Source organism: Chelon labrosus (genome assembly GCF_963514085.1).
Source record: "Chelon labrosus genome assembly, chromosome: 23".
NCBI classification, from domain to species: Eukaryota; Metazoa; Chordata; class Actinopteri; order Mugiliformes; family Mugilidae; genus Chelon; species Chelon labrosus.
In genome coordinates, this window is record NC_140356.1 from 15436400 (window position 1) to 15460497 (window position 24098).

The window sequence follows — 24098 nt, forward strand, 5'->3', positions numbered from 1 at the left end:
AGAAAGAAAGAAAGGAGGTGAAAAAGGAAAAAAGATTTGTGACGATAGTAGAAAGATTTGTAGGTAAACTGCTACTCAACAGATGAATCACATGAACTCTAGAACATCCACATTTACAAAAACAAAAACAAAAAAAAGGAAAAAAAGTATGTGTTAAAGATACAAACCCCACCTATAAAAAGGAAAAGAAACGCTCAGAATAGCTGAGGTTTTAGGGTCAAAATATAATAAAATCATTGCCTCTTTCAATTAATAAATACGTCATTCAGAATCCATAAAAATAACACATACAAAAAAAAAAATAAAAATAAAAACATCACAGAAATAAATTAAGCGAGTCGCCCTCGGGTCGGCTCGTAAAAATTTCCTAGCGCAAAAAAAAAAAAACGAATTCACGGGAGAGGCGGCACTCTGAGCTACTTCCTGTTTCGCCGCCGCCGCCGCTCGGAGACGGCAGAAGAAGAAGAAATAGTGCCGCCTCTCTCTCTCTCTCTCTCCTCTGTCTTTCTCCTCAAAGTCATTATTGCTGGTGTGATTGAGATAAAAAGGGAAACGGGAAACGGGAGTTGGAGAGTGAGAAGCATGAGTGGAGAAAAGTACAAACAATAAGCACCATTTTGAAATTTCAGTTCAACGCCACCACCACCTCCTCCTCCTCCTCCCTCTTCTTCTTCTTCTTCTTTTAGCACCGCGTTTTCTCCCCTCTCTCTCTCTCTCTCTCTCTCTTTAGGGGCCGCAGGAAGAGATAACAGCTCCTCCATGAGTTTGTCCATGAAGCGAGTGAAGGTTGAAGGCTGGAGCGCGTTCGGCGGAGAGGAAATAAAATGGGATGCAGATGTCACCGGGCATCGAGTCTGGTCGACCTCCAAACTCAAACAAGGGCCGGGGCGCGGGGGGGGGGGGGCTTCGCCGTTCCCTGCAGCGTCGTCCTCTCCACTTCCTGCCGCTCCCTCTTCTCTCTTCTTTTTTGTTCTTAGTGTGCTTGTAGTGAAGTCGTGCGCTCGCTTATTTCTAATCCGATACCCTGTCTCCTAAGCATGCACAGTGAGCTTTACGTGTCGTTCAGATACGGCCGTCTCCAGGCAGTGTCTTCTTTTTTCTTTTTTTCTTTCATTTCCTCTCCCCAAGTTCTTCAAAGTGTCTGGTAACAAATGCACAAATAGTTTTTGTTTTTTTTCTCTTTCTCTCTCTTCAGGAATCGGGGGGGAATAAAACCCCCCCCGACTCGTAATTTTTTTTTTTGCCGTTGGGGAGTGTTACACAAAGACGCGACTGTGTCTGTTGAGTTTCAGGATCTTACCCAGTCTCTGCTTGGCTGTAGCCATTCCTTTTTTGGGCCGTTTGCCTGAAAGAAAGAAAGAAGAAAAGACAGGGGTGTTTGTGAATTATCTGCCAAGAAATAATGAATCGGGCCGTCTCCAAGATGTTTCACGTCTGTAAAAGTTTAATCCTGATCAACACAGATTCCCATAAAACGAATCTGCGGCAGTAACGCTCCCAAACCTTTCGTGGCCTGATTGCTGATGGGCGGGGGGTTGGGGGCGTGCCTCTTGGAAGGGTGCAGCGGCGGAGACATGGAGGGGTCACAGTACTGGTAGTCCGTCTCCTGATTGTCCCAGGCCTCGCTGCTGCTGTTCCCCTGGCTGTCCATCGGGCTCTTGTCCCCCTGCAGCCGCCGCTGGTGCTGCGGCGAGCACTGGCTGTGGCTGGACCACCAGGGCTCCTGGGAAGAGGCCTCCTTCTCTGGCTTGGAGGAGCACAGCAGACCAGCCATGGACAGCATCCCCTGAATGGCCTCTTCTGTGCTGGGTGAGGTAGGACGTTCTCTGCAGGAGGCAGCAGAAGAAAAAACTTGAACTTCTGATCGACATAAAAGACTCATTCGAAACACGTTTTGCACTTTTCTCACCGTTTGAGTGGTTTGTGTTTGTGCCTGAGTTTCTGGCCGGACTGGTCCAGATCTATGGTGTGCCCTGAGCTTGTCTGCTGAGACGAGCCCCTCTCCTCCCCTTCCTCCTCCTCCTCATCGTCATCATCATCCTGGGAGCTCTCCGAATCCTCGTCAGAAGAAGAGGATGACGACGAGGACGCTTTATGCTACGATGGGCAGAACATTTTTTAAAGGGATGCGTCAGTAATCACAGCGTTATTATAGATTTGTAATTCTGGGATCAAACTAAAACGTCCCGCTTTTATTCTATCGTGTACCTCTGTGGGCGAGTCGCTGTCCGACTCCACGTCCGACACACTCGAGTGTCCTGAGACTTCTTCCCTGAGTTCAGTCTTCACCCTCTCCAGACCCCCTGGCGACACAAAGCATCACATCATCAGCTGAGAGACAGCGAACTCACGCGGGTTTCGGTCTCCTCGCGTCACCGACCGGCTACTTACTGAGGAGTGCGGCTTTCTCGTCCGTGCTGTGCCGCTCTCGACTCTCGTGCGTCCTCTCCAACTTCACGTCCACACAACTCTTTGGTGGGCCTTTGCCAATAGATGACTGCTCGCCCTCCGTTTTTACCGGGCTGCTCCCCGGCCGCCTCAAATCTCTGCTCACACAAATATATAAAACATTTATTACTGTACAGTAAAATAAATGTTTTAGTTTAATTTGTCATATATTGCTGAGAAGGAAACAATCAGAGGCAGAAACGTTGCAGTGTCGACTAAAGAGACTCCCTCACCTGATGATCCTGCCGTTGACCAACATTAGCCGTAGGTGGTTGTCCTCTAAAGACTCTGCAGCAGCTGCAGCCGACGCCGTCGACACTTTGTTGAGCTTCCCGTGAACCTTGGCACAAAACGCTGGATCCTGGTGGAACGGGGTCAGAGTCAGTAAACCGGTCTCCTCTCAACATACCGTAAAAGCCCGTTTAAGTCCTTGAAGCTCACCTCATCCAGCGGGCCCACCTCCAGCCTCTTCAGCACCTCCCTGGTGTGCTGCTCCAAGATGTCCAGGTTGGAGGGCAACTTGGGGGCCTGCCGCTGCTGCTCCCTCAGCCGCCTGGCCGCCCTCCTCGCCCGCCGCGCCTGGCACAGCCTCTCCAGCGTGGAGCGAGTGGCCGGGCAGCCGTTCGATCCGGACGGCGCGACGCATCCCTGAGGTTTCACTGGCTTGTTACCGCCCACTGGTTCCTCCTGGAGAGGGAAAGTCAAACGGAGCATGAGGTCAAGTGATGACCGAGGACAGTAATTAACTAAGAATGCCACTTCAAGATCATCTAGCTAAGAAATACTCTACTAGCTAAAGATAACTTCTCAATAGGAGAAATTCCACGAGGAAACGTAGAGAATACAAAGTTAGGAAATGTACAAAACACAACACTTCTTCAATATGAGCCAAGAGTTATAAAAGATGTAAACATTCAGAATAACTCAGAACTGGAAATCTTCCAAGTATCTGTAATAAAACTGTTCCTTGAAAGACAAGCTGCAGATTATGATATTTAAAACCAGCATCGGTGCAGGGACTCAGCTTTTCTCCCAGGTCTGACTTCCTTACCTCCAGGTAGCGGATTTCCTTGGTCAGCTCTTTAATGAGATGGTTAGGCCTGATATGGTCCGGTACCTCGCTGGTGGGCTCAGTCACCTGCAAACGCCACATTCAAACAGGAAATGTGAACAGACTGTGCGGCAACAAGATAAGAACCAACAGCGGCGTCCAGTGCCGACGCTCACCTCTCTTTTCAACCAAGTCCTCAGTGCACTGATTAAAGCCTTGACTCCGTCCACTAGGTAGGTCGGCGGCGGACAGTTGTCCTCGCGTAGCTCTGAGAAGATCAAAAGAAGTGTCACAAAAACCAGAGAAAAGAAACCAAAAACAAAAACTGCTCTGGCTTTAAATGTTTCTCACCTTTTAGCGTTTCCAGGAGGTTCTTGGCCACGTACCAACAGATGGCCTCGAAGTAAGGAAACTTGAAGAGGTCTGGGGTTTTCAGGCGGCGCTCCATTTCATAACACCTAAAGAATAAAACAGAGAAGTCTATAAAATAAAGTTTCTAGAAGTCAAAAGAACATAAATCAAACATTATCTGATTAGTTTACCTGAGCTGCATGCCAATATTGAGGTTGTGAAGGAAGTTCCCTCCGAAAGCCATGCAATCCTGAGAGGTGAGAACGCCGTGGATCCAGCCTGCAGAGGGCAGCAGAGCACACGGGTTTAGTCGAAACCCTCTTGAAAGCAGGGCAAGCTCTTGAGTCAGCGAAGCTTCGCACAAGACAATTTTAACACAAACTTCTTCGCCTCCCACACAGCAGGAGATAAGGTTGCCTGTTAAAATAAAGGCTTCCACCTCAGATAAACACGACGCAAAGCGGAGGGAAAGCAGAGTCCGGAGGGGGGTTCGCTGTAACGCTGATAGACAGGCCTGATAATGCTCTGCTTGACTGACCTGCTGTGCTCTCTGACCCCCGCTTAATTCCCACCTCTCCGCACCCTTTTCTGCTCCCTTTCACAATGCTGCTGAGAAAAAGAAGCTGGAAGACTGAAGACGTCCAGCGGTTGACGGGCTAAACTGAGCTTTGTCTGTCTGGGTGCAAGAAGGGTGAAGAGAGGGAGGGAGGGTGGAGGGGGGCAAAGGAACTCTATCAGCTTAAAAAGTCCATTCAGAGACTGATGGATGAACAATCGTACGACTGGAGACATTCGCTTCGCTTCGGTGAATGAAAGCACATCTTATTAAAACGTATCTTTACTTTTAACTTTTAAATTTAAAAGGCTCCGATACTTTTTCCTTTGTGATCATGATCATTAAGAACTGTTTGGGTTGTTGCTCAGGAAGAAATTCCCCCTTCTGCTATTTTCCCTGGCACCGACAGAAGACCTTCAGCAAAAGTCTGTATTTTCCTGGCAGCAGCCATGAGAAGCCGTGATTATTTTAACATCTGAATGCATGTGAAAAAAAAAAAAAACAAACAGGTCAGCAAAGGTGGCGGCGGCGGCGAAGCATTAGTGGCACAAATAGCCGCACGTCTGCGGGTTATTGTGCTTGGAAACCACCACGAACGCTATCCAGCGTTTGCCTGGTTAGCGTGGGTTTGTTTTGACTCCTCTTAAAAAGAGACGTCAACTCGGAATCAAAGAACCAGACGGAGGTCACCTGAAAAAGGTCCAGCGTGAATTAAGGTTACGCTACGCCCACGCCAAAAGATATTCTAAGAACTGCCAGCGACAAAGAACGACTGCCACCTTCACGCCACCTCTGTCTGGACCGTAAAGTCGCTCTTGAACACGCCACAAACAATACAGCCGACAGCCAGCTGGTGTATGTGATCAGCGTCTGACAGGAAATAAGTCTAGTCAGCTAGGAGGAGCTACAAACCATCGTGAGCCAGAGCTGCTCTGCTGAGAAACACTGGTGTATTTTAATGTTCAGATGAGAAGAGGCTCCTGTGCGCACTATTGACGTTTTCTCTAATTGTTCACAAGCTAACTTGCTAGCTCAGCAAACTAGGGTCACAGACGCCTGTAGACGTCTTTATAGTCAATTATAAAGTGTCTGACATAATAAAGCATGCATTCTAGTAATATAAATACATGAGCACACATAAGTCCAGTCAATGAGTTACCTGTCAGTCTGTATAACGTTTTATGGACCTTGGCTCACTGATAAAAACTCCATTACCCTAACTAACAGCTGGTGAAAAGGTCAGTCCACGGTGGCTACGTCGACAAGGACAATATTTCTGTTTCGAACTTCAATCACCATAAACATTAATCAGGATCAAGCTTTTTTTGACAGCAGGAGAAGAAGAAGAAGTCGTACCCCAACATTACTGTCAACGCTGAATTCATTCAGTAGAAGAAGATGATTAAAACATTCGTGTGGAGCAAACACGTCTGGAAGGAATGTATTTATCCCGACCGCTCAGATCAAATCAGTCGTTTATGTTTATAGTTATCATCAGGGGCTAATATTTTCCTTCTGAAGGTTTACAACTCCCCTCTCTCAATCTGATTTAAGATTCCTTCTGGGATCTCGGGTCGGTCTATTCTCATCCAGGACGTATTATTTATTCATATGAACACACTCAGAGAAACTACAGACCTGTAGGGATGAGCAGGGTGGTTCCCTGGGGCACGACGCACTTGTAGCACTTATCCACTTTGTCCCCGAAGAACACTTCGCTCTGATTGGGCGAGGAGCTCCATGCCTCGTATAGTGCAAGGTTGACGGGAGTGGGCTTGATCAAGTAGAAGACCTTCTCACCCTGCGAAGGAGAAGGAAGCAGAAGGAGAAGTGACCTTAACCGCTTGACGACGCCGCTAATGTAACCACACAGAAACAGCCTCCAGTCTGACACCACAGTCTTGGCTAAAGCAACATTTAATTAGTTTTATTTGATGCGCGCTCGTACCCAGAGAACGTGATACCAGACGGAGGTGCCTCCGAAGTCTATGTGGAAATCCGTGTAGCTCTCCTTGACTCCCATAAGGCAGTACTTCTGGACGAAGGGCTTGGGGAAGAAGGAGTCGTCCGGCCAGTAGTTCTCCACCCAGGACATCTTCTTGGCCACGTCAGGGACCTCCACCAACTCCGACATCCTGCAGGTCGTTAAAGTAAATAAATAAGTCATCGGCAAACATGAACACGGGTCAAACTATGAATAATGAGCTTATTTAACAAACTTTTATAGACGGGAATGAGTCAGAAATTTACTTTTTGACTAAGAATTTACCTCTGTTTGCATTTTAATCACCTTTATTTGGACTCCAGAAGTCAAAAGTTAAAAATAAACGTAAAATAAACTTGTTTTCCACTCTAACGTATATGCATGTGTTTACTGGAACTCTTCCTTTAGTCATTAGAGCGAATAAACCGCAGCATAGCTTACTTAGTGTCAGAGAACTCCAGGCTGATGAGGTTGAGGACTTTGGGTCGATGGGGTTTGGTGAAATACTTGATGAACTCGCTGAGCTTCATCTTGCTGTCCGCCTGCCGCGCCACGTCTATCACGTCGATGACTTTGTCGCCACCTGGACGGGAGCAGAAGCGGTCAGTTTGGCGAGTTTGGGGTTCACGGGGCGCCTTAAAGAGATCGAGCCCCGAGGGGGAAACTGGCATCGATGTGGCGGCGCGGGGAAGGGGGTGTGGGGGTGGTGGTTAGAGGACGCGAGCGAGACAATCTGTCAGTCTGTCCAGAACACCAGTCCCAGAGGAGGAGTGGGTGGAGGGCGGCTACAGTTTAATGCCTCTGTGTGTGCGTGGGAGGCCCCGAACATATAGAGTAATGCCAGTTCATTAGGGACACGGTCCTGCACTAAATCTAATCAGAATTTGTTCTTTTAATTCAATCCAGTTTGAATCCATTGTTCAAAATGATCAAACTGTTGTAGTGCAGGGCTGTTAGGTACTAGTGTACCTAATGTTTTGTGCAAGTGAGTGTGTGTGAGACAGAAAGCAGATGCTGAAGAGGGGGGGAAAAAAAAAAAAGAAAAGAAAAGAAGAAGTGAAAACAGAAACTCGTAGCAAACAGCTGACAGTTGGGACGCTACAAATCACACCCGAGCGACACGCAGCGCCGGAAGTTGGGCCGGGGTGCAGCGTGTGTGCACCAAGACAGCTGGTTGTTGTATTCTCCCCCCCACCCCCTTCTCCCTCTCTTCTGCACACACACACACCTTTTTTCTTTTTTTATTGCCCCCTTGCATGTTCTCCCACACACACACACAAACACACACTTGCACTCACAGGCACCTCTGAAGGCCCAGCTGGCCAGCGTCTGATGACAGAGAACAGCTGGAGTGGAGGCAGTCAGTCACACAGCGAGAGACAAAGCTGCTCTGAAGCTCAAACACCAGCTTCACACGGACTGCTCCGTGTTCACCCACTCCCACTGTGATGTATTACAGCACAGAGCGACGTTAAATAGCTCATTAATTAAGGTAATTGTTTTGCGAAATGCGTCTCTGACAAACGCGCTTGAACCAGAAACTAATTTCAATCAGTTCAGAGAACGATTTAATCATAAATCATCGATTAATGGAGCGAGATGATGTAAGATAATTCAACTCTTAGTTTAGACATGAGTAAAAGGTGTTGACAGTCGTTGGCAAAGAGGCGAGGCAAGGCTTTCCACACCTGAAGGGTGGAAAGAAAATAATAAATAAATAAAAAAAGCTATAATTGCAGCCTTAAATGTGTTTTCACCACAGTCCCACAGATGTCTACTATCTGCCCAGAGCAAAAACCTTTAAATGCAACATTTCCACAGACAAAAGCATTTATTCAGCATGTGTTACATCTGCTGCAGAGGCAGCTCAACCGTGGGGATGCTGGATTTAAAACCTTGGGTTTCACAATGCACGATTGTTTTATTATCCTGAGCAGAAAGCAGACGACATCTGGAGGGGGCAAAAAATAAAAAAATAAAAAAATGAAACTTTAAGCACCAAATGGGCATCAAAGAAGCGCTGGGAACAAAGGCTGCTGTCTGATCCTTGGGAAAAGAATTGCACTTGAACGCTAAGGCGAGCTACGATTAGCTTGTAGGCTAGGAAGCTGCACAGAGCTGCTCTGTCCTGCATCACGCTCATCTACTGTTCATTTATTCTAGAAAATACGAGTACAGCCTTCTGTGTGACCTTTGAACTTGAATCGGTACTTAAAAGAATATAAATCGCTCCCGTAATTGCAGGTAATAAAGCAATTGCTTTAACTTCTCCTGCTGAGGTTTGCACAAAGAGTTTGCAGAGTTCGCGCTGGTTCAGGTTGAACTTCAGCGTCTCCTTCTCTCTGTATCAGCTAAATGCCGAGTGTGAGCTGCATTTCCAGACCCAGACACACAGAGACCGAGCTATGACCACACACAAAGTTTCCTGCACGGCGGCTCAAGAGCTCCCAGCGAGTCACAGACGACACCAGCGTCCACTCCAGTTGTCCCATTGTCTTCCAACTGTAAGAAAGCGCAACCCGACACTCCAGCCCCTGGTCACGACACCTGTGCCGTGGCTTAATGCTCAATAGGGCATGGGAGAGAGAGAGAGAGAGAGAGATAAAGTGCGAGAGGGAGTCTGTAATCTGAACTTAATGATAAAAACACCGGTGGGCTCGGTAATGGGCTTGTAATCGGAGCTGGGAAGTGGCAGGCTGTTTCGGTAAGGAAGCGTAGTGGTCATGGAGAGGGCACTGAAAGCTTAGCCGTCACTCATTTAGAAGTCATTCAGCCTCCGCCTGATGCCTGATAAGTGGGTTAAAACCCCATGAACCTGGAAACCTGTTCATATTGACACACAGATGGCGCCTGCTCAGAAATAGCCACTTAGCCGGCCGGTGTTGGGTTGTTTCATTAGCTTTTAAGCAGACCACCCCCCCCTTGTCCTTCCCAGAGGATGAACGCTAATGTGTAAATTCGATCCGGCCCGACGGCGACTGTTTAACGCCGTTTGTTTATTATGAAGCGTCCTCACCCACATACTGCTCCACGTCTCTGACGGAGAAAGTGGGAGGAGGCAGCTTCAGGCCGAGGCCCTCCATCTCGGTGACCGCGATGGGGTAGTTGAAGCCGTGTCTCTCCAGGTACCTGGTCGTCACGTGCTCACCCTTCATCCGTATCAGAATGTCCTCGCCGCTTGAAAATGAAATTAAAAGAAAGTTAAAGAGCTGATCTGTTGCTATATTTAAGGACGTGCCCTCACTCATCTTTCCAATGGATAAAAATTCATGTTTTTCCAACAGAAAGTCTCTGTAGATGTGGGAGTAGGTGGAGGAAGACTGTGTTTTCCAGGCATTCAGCCACGTGTCCTCAGTTATTTAAACCACCCAAAGGTACAGTCATTAGGATTTTCTTATTTATTTTATTTATTAGCGAACGTCCAATTTGGCAATCGGCTCAAAAGGCGATGCATTTTTCAGACGATCTGGCGCAAAAAGTAAACGCCGTCTTCGCTTTATCTGGAAAACATTTCACCGTGCGAGCCGGTTTGACTTGTGTGTGTGTGTGTGTGTGCGCTCATATCTACCTGGGGAAGGACTTGTTCTGGAGCTCCTTGACAAACACCGAGGTGCCCGCCTGCACCGGCTTCAACCCATCGTCTGGCTCCGTGTAGTCGTGTCTGTGCCAGTTGTTGCGCTTTTTCACTGCAAAGATAAATAAAAATAAATAAGTACGTTCGAGTTTGACAGGTTTGATTCATTCTAATTTCATCGCGTCGCCGGCCCTCTTGGGAGGACGACCTCCCGACAACGCGGTGAATTATGCAGATCGCAATCACTTGTCGTGAGGACATTAATTCACTCCCCGTGCTAAGAGGTGGAGATGGAGGGGCTTGTCCAATCAAAGCGGAGGGTTTACAACACCATTCAATTATCCTGTTAATGTCTGCCCTCGGGGCGCTCGGAGGGTAAAAAAAAAAGAAATCAGACTGGACTAACACTGCAGAGACTGCCCCCTTTCCCCCCCCTGGGACCAGTTCAACATACAGAGACAGAAGAGAATCGGAGGACGGTGTCTGATAAATGAGGTACATGTCACGACTGAGGGCGGACAGAGACGGAAGCGAGACGTTAACGAGGGGGGCATTACTCACTCAGGGAGGGTCCGTGTACAACATCACAGTTGGGACAGTGGTAAACATCGATATCCACAGCATGATGCTCTTCTACCTGTACACAGCTGCAGAAAGACAAGAGAGACACGGTTATAAAAAAAATGTTCACGTAGCTTATAAAGCTGGAAGAAACCCTCAGGATGTTAGCGGCTCTGAGAGAAAGCAATGTCCAGGTTGGAGGCAAAACTGTTTCGCTCATTTCTGCAAATGTTTAGCAACTGCACAGCTGCAGGAAACATAAACACATTAAACACTGTACGCATTAATAACAAAGACACCGGCTTGGCCCTGGGCAGTCTGGATACTGTTGCACTGTCATCGCATAATTCAAAAACGGCCTGATCGACCAGAACAATCACTAGAAAACCAAAAAGGAGAGAGAGAGAGAGAGAGCTGGCATCATTGCGGGCAGTTGTTTCAGAGTAAAATACGCAGAATTAGCTAAATAACGCAGCTGATGACTCTGCAACTAACCCCCCGACTGTCAAGCAAGAGCCAAACCACAGGCACCAGCACACTTGCATTCCTCTGCTGCATACCAGAGCTCCATTCCTGAGCAGCATGGGTTGACGAGCAACAGAGTTTGGACTGTGGACAAGTTAGAAAACATGCACGGGGGCTTAGGAGACAAAAATAAAAAGATTTAACTTATTTCGACAACACAGAGTTCGCAGCTAGCATTTGCACGAAGCAAAGGGGTGCAAACAGGGCGAGGGACGGAGTTGTTGGGCGTGCTATCTAGCTTTGATCTACAAGGAATTGCAGGAAACTGCAAAGGAAATAAAGCCGAGGGCCATTAACTCATCAGGAAGTGGTGAGCTGGTGTGAACGCTGGCCCCAGTCACCCTGGTGCACCTAACAGGATATAAACAGTAGCTGCCTCTCTCACTAGTTCACCACACACAATTTGATCTCGTTGTCGCGGCTGCACAACTAAATGTTTTAGTCGTGAAGCAGCAGATACGCCTTTATGAAAGTAAAGCTGACAAGATTTATTTTGGAGTTTCACACGGCTCCCTTTTAAAAATAACAAATGTGTTTAAAGAACCCGTCCTGTTCCTGCACGTGAGCGGGCGGACGATCAACAACAGCGCTCGCTCACGTATCAGGAATCTTTCTTTCAAACACATGCGGCTGTTCTCCTCGCTGGGGGAAAGCATGAGTCACTCCGCGCCGCCCCCGAGTTCACCGAGATGTGCGAGAGCGGAGCGCGCTGAGCCGAGGTGACCCCGGCGTCCTCGTCTCATCTGGCGCTCCTCGGCTTTACGCAACGCCGCCGCGGTGGTGGTGGGGGGGGGGGGGGAAACAAGGGCACTGTGCCTCGTTTTTTGCCAGCCCTGACTCAGCACGTGTGTCACCTGTAATGATTACTACCCAACAAGACACACAGGGAAATGGATTGAGTCGGGGGGGGGAGAGGCAGAGACAGAGAGAGAAAGTATTTCCTGCCTTGTTCAGGCTTGATGATGTATTGCATCACCGCAAAGCTGGCGAGTGTGCGAACAGTTTGAGAGTCTCCCCTGAAACGTACGTCATCTTAATCCTCAAGAAGATAGCGTTATCATACATGGTAAGGTCACAAAGAGTACGGCCAACATGTCCCAAAACAAACTCTCTGACAGCGCTGCGGCAGATTACCGAGCTGAACAGCCCTTCCTGAACGAGACGAGACGTGTGGCTAAAGCCTTCACCATCAACAGCCCCTCTTCTCCCCCACCCCTCCACTTCCTCTCAGCGAGGGCCTCCTTCCTGTGTGACTGAGAGGGCTTATTCATTAGTCCGTGCACTGTGAGGGGGTTCATTGTCCTCGGTGATCAGCGCAGAAACACAAAAGGCTGGAGGCGGGCATCGCCATTATTTTAAAGCTCCGAATAACCGCTCCGCATGGGGCGGCGACACGCCTACATTAGGGAGCTGGCAGATCCGTAATAGATGGGTGGCAGAGGGGCCCGAGATAGAGAGGAGATGAGGGCAGTTAAACACACCTGGCTATCTTTATCTATCCCAGAGGGGGCACCTGACTCCTCCGGCCCACTCGGCCAACGCTTGCGTAAACAGTGCCGGACTTGGACGGCGTTAAGAGCCACCGAGGCCTGACAGATGGATGGGGGATCTGTCATTTCGGCCTTACTGGTTAAATCGTTTCTAGCCGTTAAAAAAAAAGCAACACAACATCCCCGCAGTGGTTGCAGCTTGAAGGAGACGGCGAGCCTCTCTGTAGAGACAACAAAAGAGGATCACTTTGTTGTTTATGGGGCGTCAAGGGGGGGGAGCCCCGGGGAGTTCTAACAACTTAATTGTTTTCGGTGCAGGTTGAGCTGCCTCCAGGCTCCCCTTAGCTCTGTTTTCACACATGTCTTCAACATGGTCGTCCCCCCCAGAGCCCCAGTAAAATCTACAAAGTCTTTTTTGCGACTGTCTGCCGGTGAAATACATCAGCCGACGACGAAGTAAACTCAGCCTGAACTCACCTTAAAGACTGAGCGGATTTTTATGCACGCGATCCTCCCACGACGCCTGGGCTCTTTTGCAATTCACATGATGAATTGCAAAAGAGCGGATTCTTCGGCACGTCGACAAAACTTTCTACGCTTATTACTGGCAGCAAATCTGACCGGTTAGTTTCAAGTCTTACCAAGAACTGTCAATCTTCAGTTGACGTTGAGAAATCCCAAACTTTTAAACCGTACGACAGAACCATATCTTTAACGTCATAATTCAGACTGACTGATAATCAATACTGGAGGTTGTTGACCCTTATTCAACATTGATTAAGCTAAAAAAAGAGACCGCACCGCTGATAAATGTAAACACAGCTTTTAACAAGAGCTACGAGGTTTACCGATCAACGTATCAGACGTCTCAACAGACGACCTGAAGTCTTTGTGATGGAGGACGGCGTCGTCCGTCCATCCATCCACATCGCGTAAAGCCACTCTGTAGGAGCTATCCATCTCTCTTTGGTGTGCTCACACTCTGTGCGACATTGACTGATCGTGCGTTGAACTTGGCTCGGCGGCGCTCCCATCAATCATCCCCGTTAGAGCCCCCGTGGTCTATCATCACACCCCCCCACTGTGTCCATACCTTAAACCAGACAATGGGCCGACCGGATGGGTCTGACACCTACACCCCCGCGATCTGACTGACTTGACCCACGGAGGATTTCAAAACGACATCCCCACAGTGAGGATGTAACTTCTTGGCATCGAGGAAACACTGGAAGCAGGTCCTAAAATTAGACATGGCTCCACGCTTTACGCTTTAGGCAAAGGTAGCTAATCTGAGAACCAGGAGCTCTGATAATATTTGTCAAATACACCGATCAGGCTTCCTGATATAGCGTAGGTCTCCCTTGTGCCTGCAAAACCTTTCTGACTCATAGTTAGTAAGTTAGTGGGTGGAATTTGGGTCCTATGAGTCAAGGTGCATCCCACAGACGATTTGTGATCGAGTGAATTTGGAGGCCGGGTCAACACCGTGCGCTGGCTGCTGCCATCAAGGAGTGTCATTGCTATGGGGTGGGGGGGTGCCTGGTCTGGTCTAGGTGGGTGCTACATGTCTAAGTAACATCCACATGAAAGAATGAATGCCAGGTCCAAAAGTTTCCCAACAGAACACTGAACTGTCAAAAGATGTTATTTGCTTCTCCTGTCAGTGGTTTTAATGTTGTGGCTGATTGGTGTATTGCTCTATATATAAAGCTAAAGCTTATCAGGGCTAATACACATTTCCGCCACACAGCTATGTCACTGTTCACTCGTCTGCCACTGATAAAACGACACGGGAGTCCTCCTCACACTATTAAGGTGTGTGCTGATACTGTGGGAGATGATACAGGTGATGGGGTAAAACAAGACACTCTCCAGAAACGGAGGCAGCACAAAACACAGCTACCCCAACCACGCTGACAGACTAACAACACAACAGGAGTCTGAGCCCCTGTCCTTTCCACTCCGTCGGCGCGGCCGTCAAACCACAGCCAGAGAATATCCCTTTCCTTCTGGCCCGCCTCGTGGGAAAGAGGCTGGAAATGTGGCCGATTCTGGAGCTCTGTTGCGCGCATTAGTCATCAATCGGGGAGGGGGGGGGGGGGGGGGAAGCTCCAACGTTTGTTCCTTTTTCTTGCTGGCACATGACACACACACACACACACACACAGCTAGTTTTTTTTTTTTGGCTACGACACGGCACAAATTCTGGCTGCCAACTTTTTTGGCAAGCGAGCTCAATTACGGTTACGCAACGGCTTCCGTCATTTCAACACGAGCAAATAATAAAGATATTATTGTGTTCATAAACAGTTGCTGTGGAGATGGCGCCCACACAAGCTGATTCAGGAGGTCGGAAAACAGGGTTATATTTGTGTTTGGATAAAAAAAACCTAACATTTGCCAACAATTCCCCATGAAATCTCTCAAATAGGACGACAACCTTGCTTCAGGAGACATAATTCAACTACCTAAACTACACAGAATGATCTTGACCCCTCCACCCCTCAAAGTGTGCCATGATTTCCACACTATATTAGAAGTTGACTAGTGCTGAAGTGGGAACTTTTAGGCAATACGTGCACAGACAGGCCACGGGGGGGTTGCACAACAACAACAACAAAATTCCTGTAACGAGTTTGATAATCGGCTCCCACGCACAGCATGATTCATGAAAGCCATCCGCAAGAACAATGGCCCGTTTAACGAGTGTCAGTTGTGGAGATAGGAAATTAGAGGAAACAAATATGTGGACGTGCACCACTCCTGCCTGGTACCTTTAAATAATCCTCATATCCACCGCTAGGAGTCCCATGCCATGTGCCTCCTCCGCTCCAAAGGGGGGGATTTAAATTTCTCAAGCTGTCAATCAAAACCCATAACAACCTCCTTCATGTATTCAGTTAAATATCCTACAAATAAACTATTAATAAGAAAAAGACATGCTTAAAAAATATAAAATTAAGCTTAAAAATGTTATAAATTAAAAATAAACTTTAAAAATTGTGCCCCAGACAAGGTTTTAGTTGTTTACGAGCTGCAGCTTAGGGAATTAGGTTTAAAGTGCAACTCAAATATTGGCTGCCGTTGCCGTTACCTTGAATAACCTGAGCCACACTCTCCCGAGCCCGGACTCCTTCATCAGTGCACTAAATCAAAGTGAAGATTAAACTTGTTTGTTTTAAAAAGAAAGAGTAAACATGAGGGCTTTTTTTTTTGTGTGTGTGTGTGTGACAAGCTTTTGATCACTCAGGTTGACTGACACCGCTCCAGCAACCCAGACCCGCATAGTAGTAGTAGCCGGATAAAATAAAAAAAACTATTTGCCGTTGGGCTATATTTGTTGCGGATATAGTTAAAAATCAACATAAATATAAAAATTAAGTACACGTTGTGTGTTTTGAGGTAATTTGCGGAATTATTAAGTGAATTCAAGACGTTTTTAACGCCCGTAAAGTCGTGTCAATAGACGGTTTAAAACCCCCGTCGCCCACCGCTAGCGTTAGCATGCTAACTTAGCCGCCAGCCAGCACCGCTAACAGAATCGTCGCCTTCCCCGGACAAACAGTCAGTGTTCGTCGCCTCCGTTCAACCGCGTCTCCCGAGGAGCGAGTAACCCACGTACCTGCCGTGAAACCAGTCCTTACAGATGTCGCACTCGATCATAAACCGGCTCACATCGTAGGGCTGCCGGCAGACACAGTACAGCGGGGCCGCCGCCATCTTCCTACTGTCCCCAAACAACGCAGGAATGAAGCGGGCGGGGATTTAACCCACCGTCCGGAAATACCCGAAGGGGAGAGCCGAGCGGACACGAGGTCCGCCATTTCTAGGCAATCCCACCTCTGACGTCAGTTTCCAAATTATTCATTTCCATCTGGTTGTGTAGGCACACCAACAATAGACACAAACTTTTTCCAACAAAGGAATGACATAATGGTTTTTATTTGGGTTATTCTTCATTGTTATAGTCTTGGCAACCGTTTTTATTATTTTTAGATAAAATCATGAAATAATAGGAGCTTCTTAGACTTCAGGAAGTAAATTACAATATGTATTTAATATACTATTATTCCACCACGCCTTATGTGAGGTGTAATATTGTATTTACTTTTGTAAAGTATAGTAGATTTGACTAATTTAACCTAAATTTAAGCACAAAAATTCATATAAATCGTCCCTATTCTTAAATTTGATTCATCAGATCACCACAAAATATACTATTATTGGCCCAAGTATTAATCCATGTATACAAATCAATGCACAGGCATTTAAATTTCTCAATTTGATGTAATTATAGGGCAATAAAAAGACTGTTTGCTGAAATGAAGCTACCAAAACGCCCCAAAACGTTAAAAAAAAAGCAAAATAATTCATAAAAAGTGTTGAGATACAACTTGCTTTAAACACCTGCATCTATATTTGGAATAAAAATGACTTTTTATGAATTTCAGCTCATGATGAGTAACTCATTTAACCTTATATATCAAGAGTAAAGCCATATAACTGACTGTGTTAGCTCAAATGAGCAACTAAAATACCCTTAAACATATATAAAAAATATATTTTAGCAGACTACAACCTTCATTAAGTTGCTTCATCCATATTTGCAGCATCAGCACTGACTTATCAGTGATGTATAAAGAAAGCCGACATGATTCAAAGAGAAAGAACACTAAATATTTGTTCGTCTTCCTCGTGTTCTCACGCCTCTTCACAGCAAAGAGCTTGCTCAGCATTTAACACTTTTTTTTTTTTTTTTTCCACCTAACGACAGACACTTCAGAGGCGCACACAAAAAAAGCAAAACACAGCATCCACCCCTGGTATGTCTCCATGGAGCGTGTCTGACATGCCCTACGTGCTTGTGTGGTGAATAGCAATGGGACCACCGACCCACAGCTTGATCTGTGAGCTGACAGCACCCATCCCCCCACACGCCCATCTGTGCTACTCTGCATAGGCAAGCAGCCTCGGCGCATGCAAGAAGACACATGTGATTCACTATAGGTTTATCCGCAGCCTGGATTGTTTTTGTTTTTCTTTGGTGCATTCTTTTAGCCTGAAGCTTGTTCTAAACACCTCCTTTGTCCTGGAGATGATAATCCTGCACCACTTTGTTGAAGCACATCATTATCACGTCTTCACATTAATCACTCAGAGAGTCTCGTCAGCTCTGTGTGACTTCAGCTTCATGTCTAGTTTGCAGATCCATGGCACGCATGTAAACACACCTCCTGGATGTTAATTATCACCTGTGAGTGCTACTCAAGATGCTGATGAATGGCTGTGGACAACTTCTGGAAAGAAGAAGGTCTAATAGACTAACTCAACATGAGAAGCATTTGCAAACACATATAGAAAATGAAAGTTAGCTGTAAATCATCTGAGCAAAACAGACTTTAAAATGCACCACAAACCGTATTTTATTACAGCTTATATTCGTAATAATCATTTCAAAGGTCAATTTAAACTGAAACGAGGCAGAAAATGATGATAATCACACAATAAATTCAAAAAATAATTCATGTTGAATTAATATTTTTATGTTATACAAATCTACATGAAATGACATTGTTTTATAATTGAATATTATTTTTATATATTATTTCAAAATTGCATTATTTATATATAGAATGTTTTTTGATCATATACATTTATTTAAATTTATTTAATTGAAATGTATTATATATTTGTTGCATTTAAATCAATAAACACGAATATTTATGCTTTTTTAATTTACATTCTTCTTCTAGCCTGGTCCCCATTTGGTGTTTTGGCGCCACCTCCTGACTGAGAGGCGAAATTGCAGCCTGCGCGTCCGCAGTGTGTGCATGACGTACACGCTTACGTACAAGCCAACGTCAAGACGTTCCGAGACGCGGAAGAAGCGAGCCCGCCCCGGCCCCGCCCACCTGTCTGTGTTAGCATCATGGATCATGGTGTACCAAGATCTGAATGTATGTCGATCAGCAGGAAACAGGTTGATTACGGCTTCGTGAGACGCTGCTGCACGATTTAGCGTCTAAACACATTGTAAAAGAGGTAAGATAAACAATGAGCAGTTTTATTTATAATTTCCTGACGTTTCTCTGCGGTATTATTATTATATTTATAGGCGATTTAACGTGTGTGACAGTTTATTTACATACATATATTACATATGCTCCTTAAATGGGCTGTTTAGCGGTGCAACATGTATGTATAAGCATTAATATTAAAATAATTTATATAATACACAGTATTGGACCGGTTTTAGTCAATTTAATACAAAATTTTATTTTTAATCGGCAAGAAATTAATGTATTATAAAGAATAAATAATTAATTTGAAGGTATAATTGATTTTGATTTCCAATATCATTCATTTATTTGTCTCAATCATAATTAAGTGTTTGAAAAAAGATAAAGAAAAAGTAAACATAAAGACTAATTTTTTTTTTATATCTGCGAAGAAGTGATTTGTCTCTTTATATGATGACAGCCACTTGGGAATAATGCAGCGTCTAGTACTACTAAAGACCAGTAAAACGACAAATGAGCATAAATGTCATCAGCTTTGAATAAGAAAAATTAAACCAACAACAATTTAGATTCTTGACTTTATCAGAGTTGAAGATCAGCTTGTTGTCGTCTCTTTTTTCCTGTGGTAATATTTGTATTGTTAATAAAGCAACTGTTGCTTATGTTTTCTTTTGCGATGAAGGAGGTGGAGAACATCCCGGGACCCCAAGATGAGGCGTCTGTCCAGAAAGAAAGCCCTGAGCCTCATGAAGGAGCTGGACGCCTTCCCCAAAGTGTCGGAGAGCTACGTGGAGACTTCAGCGTCCGGAGGAACAGGTGGGACATCCCTCTGGGGGAAAAAAAACAAGAAAGCCAAAAACAACAATATTCTTCTTCTCATTAGGTTAACTGGTGATTCACCTGTCCTGGGTGTACCCCGCCTCTCACCAGTTGACAGCTGGGATAGGCTCCAGCCCCCCTCAAAACCTTTCACAGGACAGAAAATGAATGAATGAATGAATGAACAATACTGTGTAAGAGTAACCTCATCTGCTCATGTGTCTCATCCACAGTGTCACTTATAGCCTTTACTGCCATGGCACTTCTGGCTATCTTAGAGTTCTTTGTTTACCGAGATACTTGGATGAAGTATGAATACGCCGTTGACAAGGATTTTTCCAGGTAAGCCATTACTGCTCAGCTAATAAATGCTAATTAAACACATCTCGCTGCTTATCGTCTTATTTCTTTTCTTTATTTCAGTAAGCTGAAAATCAACATCGACATCACAGTCGCCATGAAATGCCAGCGTGAGTATCCCGACCTTCTTTATCACGTAGATAAGCTCCTCGTGTTAGAGCGTTGTTGTAGATGTAAGTCCACGTGTGATCACAGATGTCGGAGCAGATATTCTGGACCTGGCCGAGACCATGATCACATCCAACGGCCTGCAGTACGAGCCTGTGAGTGGAGCGAGTCCCGAAACACCACAGATGCAAATAGAGGTGTTGCTTTTCTTAAATTCATCTCTTCTTCTGTTTTTTGCTCAGGTAATTTTCGAACTCAGCCCACAACAGAGACTGTGGCAAAGGTAAGATAAAAGCAGGATGTGTTTGTGCAGTAAAACTTTTAAATTATGTTATTTAATTTGAAGACTATTAAATAAAGAAAGAAAAGTTTAGATCTGGTGTTTTGTTTGTGCAGTATTTCTGGTCCAAACCTGGTTGTAGTTTCTATTTTAATTGGTACTTTAAAGCAAAAAATGCTCATACAAAGCTGAAACTCAACATTTTAAAATAATGTAAAGAAACTGAAATGCATACTTTGACATTTAGAGAAAGCAAACTTACTATTCTTCTCTCAGAGACAGCTTTTGCCGTCGTTTCTCAGGCGCTCAGTTGCTGGTAGCAATCAAGAAATCTGGCTTAACTACATTCCAAGCGTAGTTTCTTTACACTTAGCTTTCATCATCTTGCAACCTGTGATTCATCCCCGCAGGACGCTGCTCCTCATCCAGAACAGGCTGAGAGAGGAACATGCTCTACAGGAAGTCCTTTACAAGAGTTTGTTGAAGGGAGCTCCTACTGCTCTGCCACCGCGGTCAGTTTCATATAAATTAATCTTTTTAACTAATCAGTGTCTGTGGCGATCGCTCTGCTAATAAGTCGCTGTGCGTGCAGGGAGGATGGGCCCGCGGAGCCGCTCAACGCCTGCAGGATACACGGACACGTGTACGTCAACAAGGTGGCGGGAAACTTTCACATCACCGTGGGAAAGTGAGAATGTTTACGTCTTAAGGCTCATGCAAAGACTGATATGAATTCATTTCTGTCTTCCATCTGTAGAATGTAAATATATATATATAAAGAAACTGGCCTCACTACACTGTGTTTCTTTTCCAGGCCCATTCACCATCCCCAGGGTCATGCACACATCGCAGCTTTTGTGAGCCATGACAGTGAGTGTAGAGTTGTTTTTCCAGTAATGCCTACAAGGTCTTTTTACAACCTATGTGTGGAGGAAGACAAAGTAAAGGGAGCGCCGCATACGTAGTGGAATGTAGCACCCAACCTTGGTATATCAAACCAAAGATAAATTAAATATGAGACACAGATTTATGAGTGAGATTAAACCATTAAAGTCCCCACAAACATAATACACCTGGTGAAGCTACCCCTCCCTCCCAAAAAAGCCCGATCTGCTCTGATTGGTCAGCTCCAATGGCCTAATCAGGCTCCGCCCACTCCATGTCAACAGAGTATGAAGTGTGAAGGAGAGACACAGTGAGGAGGGAGGGACCTAAAAATTCAAGAAAGATTTTAATTGGACGTTTAATTAGTACACGCCCACAAGTGCAGGATGAGTCATCAAGATTTTTTTTTTTTTAAAGCCTTCTTTAGGAAACTCTAAAAATACTAGTATTGGTGACAAAACATATGACATGCAAGATTTTATGAGCACTTTAAATGTAGTGTTAGAACTCTTTATCCCTTTTTTTCAAAAAGTTAGAGGATTAACTTCAAACAACACAGGCGTACATGTGCGGAGACGACTTAAAAGTGATTCTCCACGGCCTTGATTGAACCTGAACACCCTTCTCTTGCTTGATTTACAGCGTACAACTTCTCCCATCGAATAGACCATTTGTCTTTCGGGGAGGAGATACCAGGCATCATCAATCCTCTGGACGGCACAGAGAAAATCACCTTTAACAGTAAGCTACTGCGACTCAAAGGAAAAGTGGTTCTTACAGTAACTGTCCTGAACTCACCTTGTGTTATTAAATACGTCTGACATGAAAGGAGCGTCTTTTACAAAAAAAACGCTGTAATTGACGTTGAAAACAGTGTAATAATGGGACATTTTCTACTTATTCTTACCTCTGTCACAGATAACCAGATGTTCCAGTACTTCATTACGGTGGTGCCGACCAAACTGAACACCTACAAGATAACTGCAGACACACACCAGTACTCTGTGACCGAGAGAGTGAGTAAATCAATGGAAACAACTTGAAAACACGACCTAATGAAAAGCAAGCAGAGGATAAAGAGTTTCAGTGAAGCTAGGCTAAACGCTGCGCTTTCTGTTTTGAAGGAGCGGGTGATAAACCACGCGGCGGGCAGTCACGGCGTTTCAGGCATTTTTGTCAAGTACGACACCAGCTCTCTGATGGTGACGGTCAGCGAGCAGCACATGCCTCTCTGGAAGTTCCTGGTGCGACTGTCTGGCATTGTTGGGGGCATTTTCGCCACGACGGGCAAGTCTGATTTAACCCCTTCTCGTTTATAGAACAGCGGCAGAACAGAAAAACATTGATCAGCCACAACATTATGACAGGAGAACAATTCAGTGTCCTGCTGGGAAATGTTTGGACCTGGCATTCATTCATGTGGATGTTACTTAGACATGTAGCACCCACCCCCCACCCCATAGCAATGACACTCCTTGATGGAAGCAGCCCCACACAAAAACGCTTTAACTTACAAAAAACTTAAAGAACAGCACAAGGTGTTGACCTGGCCTCCAAATTCACTAGATCCCAAACTGATCAAGTATCTGTGGGATGATCCACAATAGAGGCCACCTCCCCTCAACACATAGGACCCAAAGTCCCCCCACGGGACACCCTCAGAAGGCCCATGTCCGTTCTCTGACAAATCAGTTTTGGAGACACAAGGGAGACCTGCACAATATTAGGAAGGTGGTCATAATGTTATGCCTTATCGGTGTATAATAACAAAATATGTTGCATTAATCTAATTTAATCTAGTCTTAATTTTGCTCTCTGCATTTAAAAGGCATGCTTCACAGCTTCGTGGGCTTCTGTTTTGACATCATCTGCTGCCGCTTTAAACTCGGAGTCTACAGACCCAGAGAGGTGAGTCTTGACCCACATTCATCCTTCTCCATTAACATTTTTTTTAGACTTACCCCTGTGTTAAATCCGTCCCAGGACGTGCAGCTGCACAACCAGATGAATAACCTGAACAACCACAGGACTCCTCTGCTGGCTGACAACGGCCCTCAGGAGTAGATGCACATCAGCTAGCGTCGTCAAACCATCTCCCACTAGGACGAGGAAGCAGCGACATAAACTTAAATGTGTGTTTATTTATTTATATACGTGTATTTTTATTTTATTTTATTGTTAGAACTGCTGTCCGTCATAAAATGTTTTTTCTACTGAAAGCTGTCCATTACACACGCCGTGCTGTTCAATTAAATAGAGTTACGACAAGCGGTTATTTACGAGTCCAGCTCCATTTGCTGTACTAGCAGTTGGTTTGTGGTTAATCCAATTACATTAAAGTTTAAACGCCAATAAAAAGAGTCTTTATCAATACTAACATCCTCCCCCCACCCTACAGCATTAAAGTGTGGAAAACAACCAGTTTGAATCGGATAACTTTTTAAAATAACTCAACAAGAGAAGAAAGAAGTAGCTAAACCACCTTACTACATGACAGTTTAAAGGCGTACACCTACGTTTTAGTGCTGTCATAGTTATGGGACCTTTGCAAAGCTGATTTAAATATAAAAAGGTAGTTGTGAAACAGGTCTGTCAAGGTTCTCAGTCATCCAGGTCATGGTATATCCAAAAAAGGCAACTGGATACAGGTTTTTTTTACTATAAATTTGTAGTCTTACGTCTCTCGGATAACTCTAAACAACTTTTTGAAAGTAGAAACAGAAGTCGTATGATTAGCCGAGTTTCTTACCCACAAACCCAAAACATTAAGGTAGAAGGAAAGTTAAACGCACTTGCACTTTTTTCTCCTCTAGTTTATTTCAGTTTTTGCCAAGCAGACGTTGAAGTGTTGTCAGAGCAGGGAACATTTTTATTTTATTTTTTTAATTTTTTTTGCAAAGGACACCCACAAAAGAATTAAGATGAAGTCATTGGTTATGCATTAAACGGCTGTACTTCCAGCCCGGAGTTCACGGAAACCAACAGTGCTTTTGCATTTGGTCGGCAAACACCCAAAAAGACGAAAAAAAAAAAAAAATTGGTTGTCAAAACGGACACACGGACGAGCAAAGACTCCAGACGGACGA

At 45.2% G+C, this 24098-nt stretch overlaps 2 protein-coding genes across 3 annotated transcripts; one reads left to right on the top strand and one right to left on the bottom strand.

Annotated features, from left to right (window-relative positions):
• Positions 1 to 487: 487 nt before the first annotated feature.
• On the bottom strand, positions 488 to 16267 carry kdm7aa (lysine (K)-specific demethylase 7Aa). Of its 2 annotated transcripts, XM_084573430.1 has the most exons (19): positions 16163 to 16267; positions 10526 to 10611; positions 9959 to 10076; positions 9407 to 9567; positions 6832 to 6973; positions 6355 to 6541; positions 6045 to 6207; positions 4042 to 4129; positions 3851 to 3957; positions 3676 to 3767; positions 3500 to 3586; positions 2890 to 3135; positions 2682 to 2809; positions 2392 to 2546; positions 2209 to 2303; positions 1910 to 2097; positions 1504 to 1826; positions 1301 to 1345; positions 488 to 1141 (listed from the first exon to the last, which is right to left on the bottom strand). In XM_084573430.1, the coding sequence occupies exons 1-19, from the start codon at positions 16258 to 16260 to the stop codon at positions 1032 to 1034; spliced, it is 2619 nt and encodes an 872-aa protein (XP_084429556.1). In that variant the 5' UTR covers positions 16261 to 16267; the 3' UTR covers positions 488 to 1031. The 2 variants fall into 2 exon arrangements, with proteins under 2 accessions (XP_084429556.1, XP_084429557.1); XM_084573431.1 differs by lacking the exon at positions 488 to 1141 and having other exon boundaries at positions 1185 to 1345.
• Positions 16268 to 18503: 2236 nt separating this feature from the next.
• On the top strand, positions 18504 to 23326 carry LOC311508325 (endoplasmic reticulum-Golgi intermediate compartment protein 2-like). Its single transcript, XM_084573034.1, has 14 exons — positions 18504 to 18582; positions 19243 to 19376; positions 19613 to 19721; positions 19803 to 19849; positions 19935 to 20002; positions 20090 to 20130; positions 20538 to 20639; positions 20720 to 20815; positions 20942 to 20997; positions 21655 to 21753; positions 21931 to 22028; positions 22137 to 22299; positions 22841 to 22920; positions 22996 to 23326. The coding sequence occupies exons 2-14, from the start codon at positions 19271 to 19273 to the stop codon at positions 23074 to 23076; spliced, it is 1146 nt and encodes a 381-aa protein (XP_084429160.1). The 5' UTR covers positions 18504 to 18582; positions 19243 to 19270; the 3' UTR covers positions 23077 to 23326.
• Positions 23327 to 24098: the final 772 nt, after the last annotated feature.

Excerpts from the sequence above, each read along its gene's own strand:
- kdm7aa (XM_084573430.1), bottom strand. The coding sequence starts at position 16,260 with ATGGCGGCGGCCCCGCTGTACTGTGTCTGCCGGCAGCCCTACGATGTG. Across the intron at positions 4,130-6,044 it reads CACCCTGCTCATCCCTACAG|GCTGGATCCACGGCGTTCTC; the intron begins GTCTGTAGTTTC and ends TGCCCTCTGCAG. Across the intron at positions 3,587-3,675 it reads GGACTTGGTTGAAAAGAGAG|GTGACTGAGCCCACCAGCGA; the intron begins GTGAGCGTCGGC and ends TGGCGTTTGCAG.
- LOC311508325 (XM_084573034.1), top strand. The coding sequence starts at position 19,271 with ATGAGGCGTCTGTCCAGAAAGAAAGCCCTGAGCCTCATGAAGGAGCTG. Across the intron at positions 19,850-19,934 it reads AGTCGCCATGAAATGCCAGC|ATGTCGGAGCAGATATTCTG; the intron begins GTGAGTATCCCG and ends GTGTGATCACAG. Across the intron at positions 22,300-22,840 it reads GGGCATTTTCGCCACGACGG|GCATGCTTCACAGCTTCGTG; the intron begins GCAAGTCTGATT and ends TGCATTTAAAAG.